The 12,721-nt window shown below is 40.3% G+C and overlaps 1 protein-coding gene across 1 annotated transcript in view; it reads right to left on the bottom strand.

The window, feature by feature from the left end:
• Positions 1–11,705, bottom strand: part of LOC443442 (CD1) — an 85,328-nt gene extending 73,623 nt beyond the window's left edge. The window contains 1 exon segment of the mRNA NM_001009425.1: positions 11,555–11,705. Within this exon segment, the coding sequence (NP_001009425.1) occupies positions 11,555–11,615 (61 nt within the window). The 5' untranslated portion in view covers positions 11,616–11,705.
• Between the last annotated feature and the right edge of the window lie 1,016 nt (positions 11,706–12,721).

Genomic DNA, 12,721 nt, shown 5'->3' with positions numbered 1-12,721 from the left:
ATGATGCAATGATGCATTAAATCTTCTCTCATTTACAAAGCTGACTATAGCCATCTGGTCACATGCCTGGATTTCCTTTAAAAAAATAAAAAATCTATACATACCATTATATATGAAACGAATTGCCAGTCCAGGTTCAATGCATGATACTGGATGCTTGGGGCTGGTGCACTGGGACGACCCAGAGGGAGGGTACAGGGAGGGAGGAGGGAGAGGGGTTCAGGATGGGGAACACGTGTATACCTGTGGTGGATTCATGTTGATATATGGCAAAACCAATACAATATTGTAAAGTAATTAACCTCCAATTAAAATAAATAAATTTATATATAAAAAAATTCCATGTCCTGGCTATTATAAACAGTGCTGCGATGAACATTGGGGTACATGTGTCTCTTTCAATTCTGGTTTCCTCAGTGTGTATACCCAACAGCGGGATTGCTGGGTCATATGGCAGTTCTATTTGCAATTTTTTAAGGAATCTCCACACTGTTCTCCATAGTGGTTGTACTAGTTTGCATTCCCACCAACAGTGTAGGAGGGTTCCCTTTCTCCACACCCTCTCCAGCATTTATTGCTTGCAGATTTTTGGATCGCAGCCATTCTGACTGGTGTGAAGTGGTACCTCATTGTGGTTTTGATTTGCATTTCTCTAATAATGAGTCATATTGAGCATCTTTTCATGTGTTTGTTAGCCAGCCATATGTCTTCTTTGGAGAAATGTCTATTTAGTTCTTTGGCCCATTTTTTGATTGGGTCGTTTATTTTTCTGGAATTGAGCTGCAAAAGTTGCTTGTATATTTTTGAGATTAGTTGTTTGTCAGTTGTTTCATTTGCTATTATTTTCTCCCATTCCGAAGGCTGTCTTTTCACCTTGCTTATATTTTCCTTTGTTGTGCAGAAGCTTTTAATTTTAATTAGATCCCATTTGTTTATTTTTGCTTTTATTTCTAGAATTCTGGGAGGTGGATCATAGAGGATCCTGCTGTGGTTTGTGTCGGAGAGAGTTTTGCCTATGTTCTCCTCTAGGAGTTTTATGGTTTCTGGTCTTACATTTAGATCTTTAATCCATTTTGAGTTTATTTTCGTGTGTGGTGTTAGAAAGTGATCTAGTTTCATTCTTTTCCAAGTGGTTGACCAGTTTTCCCAGCACCACTTGTGCTGGGTATACACACCGAGGAAACCAGAATTGAAAGAGTCACATGTACCCCAATGTTCATCACAGCACTGTTTATAACAGCCAGGACATGGAAACAACCTAGATGCCCATCAGCAGAGGAATGGATAAGAAAGCTGTGGTACATATACACAATGGAGTATTACTCAGCTGTTAAAAAGAATTCATTTGAATCAGTTCTGATGAGATGGATGAAACTGGAGCCGATTATACAGAATGAAGTAAGCCAGAAAGAAAAACACCAATACAGTATACTAACACATATATATGAAATTTAGAAAGATGGCAATGATGACCCTGTATGCAAGACAGCAAAAAAGATACAGATGTGTATAGTGGACTTTTGGACTCAGAGGGAGAGGGAGAGGGTGGGATGATTTGGGAGAATGGCATTGAAACATGTATACTATCATGTAAGAATCGAATCGCCAGTCTATGTCCGATGCAGGATACAGCATGCTTGGGGCTGGTGCATGGGGATGACCCAGAGGGATGTTGTGGGGAGGGAGGTGGGAGGGGGTTCATGTTTGGGACCGCATGTACACCCGTGGTGGATTCATGTCAATGTATGGCAAAACCAATACAGTATTGTAAAGTAAAATAAAGTAAAAATAAAAATTTTAAAAAACAATAGAAAAGAAATTTAGAATAAAATTAATCTCTAATTAATAAAATACTAACATACACTTTTACTATTCAAAACAATTTCACACTTTAACATCTCATCTTCCAACTTGTTCAAGCTACTTTTCTATCAAGTAATCAGGAGATAGACCTTGGGTGGGGGGGGGGCAAAATAATTCAGAATTTTACATGTTTTCACAATGGAGCCCATTTGTCATCCTTCACTTACTCACTTCTGTGGTCTGCCTACCAATTTGGACAATACAACCAACTTTTCCCAACTGTGAAATGCCAGGTTTTTCAACTTCTATTTTCTTCCCAGTGTAATTACAAACCTGCCTTACATTTTTTTAATTAATAATTTATTTTATTTGAAGATAAGCACTTTACAATATTGTAATGGTTTTTGCCATACACCAACATGAATCAGCCATGGGGGCACATGGGTCCCCCCATACTGGACTCCCTTACCACCTCCCCCCACCACCCCATCCCTCTGAGTTGTCCCAGAGCACTAGTTTTGAGTGTCCTGCTTCGTGCACTGAACTTGCACCAGTCATCTATTTTACATATGTCAATATACATGTTTCAGTGCTATTCTCTCAAATCGTACCACCTTCACCTTCTCCCACAGATTCCAAAAGTCTGTTCTTTACATTGGTGACTCTTTTGGTCCCTTACATAAAGGATTGTCATTATCATCTTTCTAAATTCCATATTATGCATTAATATACAGTATTTTTATTTCTTTTTCTGACTCACTTCATTCTGTATAATAGGCTCCAGCTTCATCCACCTCATTAGAACTGACTCAAATGCATTCCTTTTTATAACTGAGTAATATTCCATTGTGTATATGTACCACAATTTCCTTATCATTCATCCGCTGATAGACATCTAGGTTGCTTCCATATCCTAGCTACTGTAAACAGTTCTGCAGTGAACAGTGGGGTACATGTGTCCCTTTCATTTCTGGTTTCCTCAGTATGCATGTTCAGCAGTAGGATTGCTAGGTCACATGGCAGTTCTATTTCCAGTTTCTTAAGGAATCGCCACACTGTTCTCCATAGTGACTATACCAGTTTACATTCCCACCAACAGTGTAGAGGGCTCCCTTTTCTCCACACCCTCCCCAGCATTTGTTTCTAAACTTTTTGATGGCAGCCATTCTGACTGCCATGAGATGATACTGGGATGGATTGCCATTTCCTCCTCTGGGGAGAGACACTTTGATGATGGCCATTCTGAATGGAGGGAGATGATACTATATAGTGGTTTTGACTTACACTTCCCTAATAAATCACTGCAGATGGTGATTGCAGCCATGAAATTAAAAGACACTTCTTCCTTGGAAGGGAAATTATGACCAACCTAGACAGCATATTAAAAAGCAGAGACATTACTTTGCCAACAAAGGTTCGTCTACTCAAAGCTATGGTTTTTCCAGTGGTCATGTAAGGATGAGAGAGTTGGACTGTAAAGAAAGCTGAGCGCCAAAGAATTGATGCTTTTGAACTGTGGTGTTGGAGAAGACTCTTGAGAGTCCCTTGGACTGAAAGGAGATCCAACCAGTCCAGTCTAAAGGCGATCAGCCCTGGGTGTCCTTAGGAAGGAATGATGGTAAAGCTGAAACTCCAGTACTTTGGCCACCTCATGCGAAGAGTTGACTCCTTGGAAAGAGTCTGATGCTGGGAGGGATTGGGGGCAGGAGGAGAAGGGGACGACAAAGGATAAGATGGCTGGATGGCATTACCAACTCGATGGACATGAGTTTGGGTAAACTCTGGGAGTTGGTGATGGACAGGGAGGCCTGGTGTGCTGCAATTCATGGGGTCACAAAGAGTCGGACACGACTGAGCAAATGAACTGAACTGAACCGAACTGATGGCAAAGTTGTTCCAGCGTCTTGAAGAATCTTTCTGCCTCAACTAGAAATCAGCCATTTCTTCATGGTGCTTTGGTTCCTTTAGTGTGAAAATATGTCAGAGTCATAATGTGAGCACTAAGTCTTGGTTTTGTGGCTTTTTAAGTGGTCAGGACATTGTTTAAGCCTAAATATTATGATTTTTTAATTATACTTGCAATTCAAGTTTAAGATTACAGAGTTTAATATTACACCTATCTCACATCAACTTTTCTAGACAGAATATCTTGGTTGCAAGTGAATTAACACAACTATATAATCACCTAAACTATATACTATCCACCTGTCCACCACTACACTATATACTATCCACCAGTCCCACTGTATACTATATTTCCCTAGCCTATACAAACATGAGAGTCTTACAATAACAGTAATAACTCTATCACCAGAAATAAGTTTTCAACAGGGATCCACTGAGAACAAGCCATTCTCTCAAGGAACTCATAAGTAGAAGGAAAAGAAAAGGAACTGCAATGTTCTAGGTACAGAGTAAAGTGAATCTCTGCACAATACCAGTCAAGGGAGAGTTACTTCCACTCTAGCAGTAAGGAAGGCTATCTGGAGAAACAAGTTGCTCAGCTGACCCTCGTAGTTAGAAAATCATCCAAATAAAGAGAATGAAATTATGTTTAAAATGGTCAGCAACTCTGCAAATACAATTACCTCAACATAACTATAGTCAGTTCAATTTGAAACTGATATTTCAGCAGAAGCAAAAAAAATTAAGAAGTCAAAGGCATGTCACCATGAAGTTGTGTACATCATTTCATTTATTCCAAGGTATATTCTTTCTCACAAATCACATCTATGAAATCTGAGTGGATCCTGCTAGTGATATGGTCTCATAATAACAATTTTCATTTTTGTTTCTGCTAGGGTATAAATTATGATCTATCTTACAACCTACAGGAACAATGTTTGATCAAATGTGATGATTATTTGATGAAATATGATGAGACTGACTCCTAGGCTGACAACTTGAGTTTCAGCATTCCTGGATACTTATTCCAAATGGAAAAGGAGACATGGTCAGGGCTCACAAGATATTCTGATGTGACCTGTTAAGAACACAAGCAAAAAAATGCTCAACTTAAAGCCACAGTCATCAAGACAGTATGGTACTGGCACAAAGACAGACATATAGATCAATGGAACAAAATAGAAAGCCCAGAGATAAATCCACACACATATGGACACCTTATCTTTGACAAAGGAGGCAAGAATATACAATGGAGTAAAGACAATCTCTTTAACAAGTGGTGCTGGGAAAACTGGTCAACCACTTGTAAAAGAATGAAACTAGATCACTTTCTAACACCGCACACAAAAATAAACTCAAAATGGATTAAAGATCTAAATGTAAGATCAGAAACTATAAAACTCCTAGAGGAGAACATAGGCAAAACACTCTCAGACATAAATCACAGCAGGATTCTCTATGATCCACCTCCCAGAATGCTGGAAATAAAAGCAAAAATAAACAAATGGGATCTAATTAAAATTAAAAGCTTCTGCACAACAAAGGAAAATATAAGCAAGGTGAAAAGACAGCCTTCTGAATGGGAGAAAATAATAGCAAATGAAGCAACTGACAAACAACTAATCTCAAAAATATACAAGCAACTTCTGCAGCTCAACTCCAGAAAAATAAACGACCCAATCAAAAAATGGGCCAAAGAACTAAATAGACATTTCTCCAAAGAAGACATACGGATGGCTAACAAACACATGAAAAGATGCTCAACATCACTCATTATTAGAGAAATGCAAATCAAAACCACAATGAGGTACCACTTCACACCAGTCAGAATGGCTGCGATCCAAAAATCTGCAAGCAATAAATGCTGGAGAGGGTGTGGAGAAAGGGAACCCTCCTACACTGTTGGTGGGAATGCAAACTAGTACAGCCACTATGGAGAACAGTGTGGAGATTCCTTAAAAATTGCAAATAGAACTACCTTATGACCCAGCAATCCCACTTCTGGGCATACACACCGAGGAAACCAGAATTGAAAGAGACACATGTACCCCAATGTTCATCGCAGCACTGTTTATAATAGCCAGGACATGGAAACAACCTAGATGTCCATCAGCAGATGAATGGATAAGAAAGCTGTGGTACATATACACAATGGAGTATTACTCAGCTGTTAAAAAGAATTCATTTGAATCAGTTCTGATGAGATGGATGAAACTGGAGCCGATTATACAGAGTGAAGTAAGCCAGAAAGAAAAACACCAATACAGTATACTAACACATATATATGGAATTTAGGAAGATGGCAATGAAGACCCTGTATGCAAGACAGGGAAAGAGACACAGATGTGTATAACGGACTTTTGGACTCAGAGGGAGAGGGAGAGGGTGGGATGATTTGGGAGAATGACATTCTAACATGTATACTATCATGTGAATTGAATCGCCAGTCTATGTCTGACGCAGGATGCAGCATGCTTGGGGCTGGTGCATGGGGATGACCCAGAAAGATGTTATGGGGAGGGAGGTGGGAGGGGGAGGTGGGAGGGGGGTTCATGTTTGGGAATGCATGTAAGAATTAAAGATTTTAAAATTTAAAAAATAAAAAACTAAAAATAAAAAAAAAAATTTAAAAAAAGAGATATTTGTATATTTTTGAGATTAGTTGTTTGTCAGTTGCTTCATTTGCTATTATTTTCTCCCATTCAGAAGGCTGTCTTTTCACCTTGCTTATATTTTCCTTTGTTGTGCAGAAGCTTTTAATTTTAATTAGATCCCATTTGTTTATTTTTGCTTTTATTTCCAGCATTCTGGGAGGTGGATCATAGAGGATCCTGCTGTGATTTATGTCTGAGAGTGTTTTGCCTATGTTCTCCTCTAGGAGTTTTATAGTTTCTGATCTTACATTTAGATCTTTAATCCATTTTGAGTTTATTTTTGTGTGCGGTGTTAGAAACTGATCTAGTTTCATTCTTTTACAAGTGGTTGACCAGTTTTCCCAGCACCACTTGTTAAAGAGATTGTCTTTACTCCATTGTATATTCTTGCCTCCTTTGTCAAAGATAAGGTGTCCATATGTGTGTGGATTTATCTCTGGGCTTTCTATTTTGTTCCATTGATCTATATGTCTGTCTTTGTGCCAGTACCATACTGTCTTGATGACTGTGGCTTTGTAGTAGAGCCTGAAGTCAGGCAAGTTGATTCCTCCAGTTCCATTCTTCTTTCTCAAGATTGCTTTTGGCTATTCGAGGTTTTTTGTATTTCCATACAAATCTTGAAATTATTTGTTCTAGTTCTGTGAAAAATGTGGCTGGTAGCTTGATAGGGATTGCATTGAATTTGTAAATTGCTTTGGGTAGTATACTCATTTTCACTATATTGATTCTTCCAATCCATGAACATGGTATATTTCTCCATCTATTAGTGTCCTCTTTGATTTCTTTCATCAGTGTTTTATAGTTTTCTATATATAGGTCTTTAGTTTCTTTAGGTAGATATATTCCTAAGTATTTTATTCTTTTCGTTGCAATGGTGAATGGAATTGTTTCCTTAATTTCTTTTTCTACTTTCTCATTATTCGTGTATAGGAATGCAAGGGATTTCTGTGTGTTGATTTTATATCCTGCAACTTTACTATATTCATTGATTAGCTCTAGTAATTTTCTGGTGGAGTCTTTAGGGTTTTCCATGTAGAGGATCATGTCATCTGCAAACAGTGAGAGTTTTACTTATGCAGCTCAACTCCAGAAAATAAACGACCCAATCAAAAAATGGGCCAAAGAACTAAATAGACATTTCTCCAAAGAAGACATACGGATGGCTAACAAACACATGAAAAGATGCTCAACATCACTCATTATTAGAGAAATGCAAATCAAAACCACAATGAGGTACCACTTCACACCAGTCAGAATGGCTGCGATCCAAAAATCTGCAAGCAATAAATGCTGGAGAGGGTGTGGAGAAAAGGGAACCCTCCTACACTGTTGGTGGGAATGCAAACTAGTACAGCCACTATGGAGAACAGTGTGGAGATTCCTTAAAAATTGCAAATAGAACTACCTTATGACCCAGCAATCCCACTGCTGGGCATACACACCGAGGAAACCAGAATTGAAAGAGACACATGTACCCCAATGTTCATCGCAGCACTGTTTATAATAGCCAGGACATGGAAACAACCTAGATGTCCATCAGCAGATGAATGGATAAGAAAGCTGTGGTACATATACACAATGGAGTATTACTCAGCCGTTAAAAAGAATTCATTTGAATCAGTTCTGATGAGATGGATGAAACTGGAGCCGATTATACAGAGTGAAGTAAGCCAGAAAGAAAAACACCAATACAGTATACTAACACATATATATGGAATTTAGGAAGATGGCAATGACGACCCTGTATGCAAGACAGGGAAAGAGACACAGATGTGTATAACGGACTTTTGGACTCAGAGGGAGAGGGAGAGGGTGGGATGATTTGGGAGAATGACATTCTAACATGTATACTATCATGTGAATTGAATCGCCAGTCTGTCTGACGCAGGATGCAGCATGCTTGGGGCTGGTGCATGGGGATGACCCAGAAAGATGTTATGGGGAGGGAGGTGGGAGGGGGGTTCATGTTTGGGAATGCATGTAAGAATTAAAGATTTTAAAATTTAAAAAATAAAAAACTAAAAAAAAATAAAAAAAAAAGAGATATTTGTACACTATGTTCATAGCAGCATTATTCACAACAGCTAAAATGTGAATTAACCCAAGTGTCTATTGAGAGATGAACAGGTAAACAAAACAACATTTAAAAGGAAAGAAATTCTAATACAGGACACCACATGAATGAATTATAAGGACATAATGCTAGGTGGAACAAGGCATTCACAAAAAGACAAATGATTTCATTTCTATGAGGTACCTAGAGTAGATAGATTCATATAGACAGAAAGTAGAATGGTGGTTGGCAGGGTCTGAGGGAGAAAGGATTGGGGAAAGTGGTTTAATGGGCATAGACTTCTAGTTTTTCAAGTTGAAAAGAATTCTAAGGATTAGCTTCATGAATGTGAATGTACTTAACTAAACTATATGTGTAAAACTGGCTAATACAGTCAATTTTCCATGAAGTATTTTACTGCAATTTTTAAAAATAAATTTACCAACAGATGGGATCTGGGGACAAAAGGGAAATGTTCTAGCAGAAATGTTGAGACTAAAGAGATGTAATATTAATAGATAAAAAGGAGGGAAAGAATAAAAGGATGGACAAAATAAAAAGATTAAAAAATGAAAACTCACCAGCGTCTCCAAAACCATAATGCAAGGCATATCAAAAGGATCAAGGAGGGCACTATTATTGCCACAAGTATCAAGCCAATGGATGTGGGGTGTCCTGGAAATTGGGAGAAGACAAAGGGATATCACTTCAAACCCATTCTCCAGTTCTCTAGGCCTTCTTGCCCATCTGAGTGTCAGCACCATCATTAACTGCTTCCGATGCATGGGCAATTCTGGTTCCCTTTCTCATATTCCCAGAGGTCTTATACTCACAGCTAGCCTTAATCTCTCCTTCTTGCTGAATCCCATCGAGACTACAATGGGACTATTACAGTAGTAGTAGAGACTACTTCATTTTTATCCATTGTACAGCTTAGGTCAGCTATTTTCTTACTTCTGGCACTGTAGTCCTAGAAATAAACCTCAAAGTCTGTCCCTCTGACTCTCTCTCTTTCTGTCTCGCTGATTCTCTTTCCTCCCCGCCTTTCCTCTATCCATGCCTGTCTTCCTCCCTCCATCCTTCTCTCATCCATCAAATCCCTCCCCTCCCTCTGTCCCCCTCTCTGTTCTTGAGGACCATTTCCTTCCATTCCCAGTTGGGCCCCAGTTCCTTCTCACCCCAGTACAAGATGATGTCCTTGTCTCCTAGACTGATGTGCTTCACTCTGCAACTCAGGCCAGCCGCCTCCCCAGCTGCCACATTTAGGGTTACTCGGAGATACCAAGTCCAGTCAGCGTTGGGCATGACGTCTCCTTGCTGAGTGCCAGGCTGCTCCTGCTCACCCCTCATCCACATCACCCGCACAGGTTTTGGGTAGAATCCTGAGACATGGCACACCAGCAGTAGGTGGCCAGGCCCAGGAGTGGGGCCACTGGACAGCCAGGCCTCAGGCTTCACTGGGGTAGAAAGGAGCAGTAAGAATGTCAGGTTGACTCTAATCTAGAGCAGGGTACACAGAAACTCACAAATTTGGACAGTTGCCTCTTCCACTCCTATAGGCACCAAATGACTTATTGATTAATCATTTCTCTATTTAGGTACTTCTCACTTTTGAATTTAAAAAAAGTTGTAGGAGGAGAAAAAGAAACATCTTAAGAGAGAGCATAAGACTAAACTTGCCTCTGCAGTTCTGCCTTCCCTGCATCGAGGACACCCAGGAGATATCGAGGACAGGTGTCTGAGAGGAGTCTCTCAAGGATATCGGAGGTGCCTTCATTCTGAGTCACAAGTGCACAAAACTTCTGCCCCCTGCTGCCGCTGTCTGGTGCAGGCACACAGGAATGATTCTGGACCCTCAAAACATCCAGTCCTCCTAAAGCTCCTCTCAAAGAGCTTTCTATGGCCTTCCCAGAATGCAGCTCACAGCCTAATATAATCTGGATCACAAAGGGGTCTGTGTAAAGGAAAAATGAGACAAGTTATTAAAAAGCAAACAGGAAAGAAAGATATGAGAAAAGGGCATAGGACTTTTTATTTTAGTGGCGACAATTTGAGAGGTGAAATTATTGACATAAAACCAATTGCAGTATTCAGGACTTTTCAGAAAGAGCACTGGGGAGAGGAATGCATATCATCAATGGTGGGGTTAGGCGGTTTTAAGGATGTAGAATGGGCAAGAGGGGAGAGGGGCAATGTGTGATGGAGTCAGACGTGCAGCATTCCACGGTGGAGGAAGGGTTGGTTACATGTAGAGAAGGGATTGGGCAGCAGATGCTTGAGGACATCAGTTGAAGGAGTAGAAAGTCACACTTAAGTTCACTCAAGCACAGAGTAGGAAAAGGAGGTTCTTCCTTGGGGTTTTAGAGAAGCAAGTTACATAGACACAAACAAGAAATAACCACAAGAGTGGTCAGGTACACAGAAGAGAACAAGAAACAGGAAGAATCTCAGATACTGGGTGGAGGTATGGAGTCGGGGTTGAAGGCTACTCTGGACAAGTGTGTACATGGAGTTGGATAAAGAATGGGGAAAGGGACCATCATCAGAGGGAGCAGTAGCCTGACACAAGTGAAAGAAAAGTCACTAAGAGTCTCTCCAGATCAGAGGACTATACTCACATTTCAACTGCAACTCATTGACTAGATCCTGCACATACTGAGTGAATAAAATGAAGTGAGCTCGGAAGATGTCCTCCAGCTCAGTCATCTCCTCATCACTAAAGTTGCCCTTGGACCAGGGCTTCAGGAAGATGGCAGTGCCCGAGTCACTCTCCCAGCCATGAACCTGCAAGTCATCCAACCAGCCTGAGCCTAGATTTTGAGTCCATGTGCTGTTGACAAAGGTTGAAATCCTCTTGAGATGTAAGGAGGTTGGCCCTTGGAGCACTGTAGTGGTGGAAAGATAAGAAGAATGAGGGGGAAATGTGGAATCAGGATAGAATGAAAAAGAACCCAGAGTCTGAACAACAATACAGACCTTGAAACAGTACCCTGCCCCCAAAGTTTCTGGCTCCATCACCAGTATCCAGAATAGGGGAGAGAGCTGGAGACAGCAGAGCCCAGACCCTTAGTAGTAGATGTGGCATGCTTTTATCCAGAATCCCTGCACCTGTGCTGGGAGCAGCCAGAGTTATTCTTACCATCCTTATTGTCACCACCTGGGAGGATAACTCCAAGTAACAGAAGTGGTAGAAGCAGCATTTCACTGGGAAGTAGAACTTCTGACTCTCGGAGCTGGTATTTGATCTCTAATTTCAGCATTTTTTTTTCAGTACTCTAAATTGACTTCCTCTCTTCCCCAACTGACAAATCTTTGACCCACATTGCACATCTCAGAAAAACTGTGCCTCCCACAGCTCTGAACTCCCACTCCACCTCATTTCCATTCTTTGGTCTTCATCTCCTTTATACGTACTACCCTGGAAAATCTCCCTTGTGATGCTGAAGAGATATTTCACCTTCCCAATCCTTTATTTCCACATCTATTAAAGAAGAGGGTAATACTAAACAATTGCTGAACTTCCAGTCTCTTTTAATCTAGAAGTATCCTTTGGTTGGTCCACCTATCTCATTCTCTCATACAGCAAATATAGCACTGACAGTGAGGCAGCAGTAACAGAGAGGCAGTGCAGGTAGTCTTGGAGAGAATGCCAAATGGGTCCGTGTGAGTGGCCACAGTACCTTGGTGTACATTCACAGAGAGACCTCCTCTGAGAATGGAGATGCACAGGAGAAAGGGAGATTCTGAGAACCCCAGCCCCCATTTCAGGGAGTCAGATACTGGAACAGTGAACCTATGCTCTCTATACCATTTTTTTTTTTTTAGTTTTTATTTTTTAAATTTTAAAATCTTTAATTCTTACATGCATTCCCAAACATGAACCCCCCTCCCACCTCCCTCTCTATACCATTTTTATCATCACCATTAGTATCTCCTGCTTGGCTAATACTTGGCTAAATGTGCTGACAGACTCACTAGGACATGAAGATGATGTCCAGGAAGTATGGTACTCAGAGCTTGATCTTGACTCCACACTAATACTATAAAGGCTCCTCTGTCAATAACCCATGGTACCAAAGGGAAAACCTGAGTGGGAAAAAAAATTATTTCAAAATCTCTATTACTCCAATCAAGAGGATCAGTAAACAAGATCTTCCTTTAGTGATGAAAATTAGACTGAGATGGTAGAGATAAAAAGGTGAAATTTTACCTCCAATTCCGTAAAGTTCCCTACAAATATAAATACAACAAGCACCTTAAAGTCTACTCCAAAATCAAGGAAGACACATACCTCAGGTCCAGATGT

Source organism: Ovis aries, chromosome 1 (assembly GCF_016772045.2).
Source record: "Ovis aries strain OAR_USU_Benz2616 breed Rambouillet chromosome 1, ARS-UI_Ramb_v3.0, whole genome shotgun sequence".
Classification (NCBI taxonomy): Eukaryota; Metazoa; Chordata; class Mammalia; order Artiodactyla; family Bovidae; genus Ovis; species Ovis aries.
The sequence above is the reverse complement of the archived record's forward strand: the minus strand, read 5'-3'. Positions and strand labels throughout refer to the sequence as shown.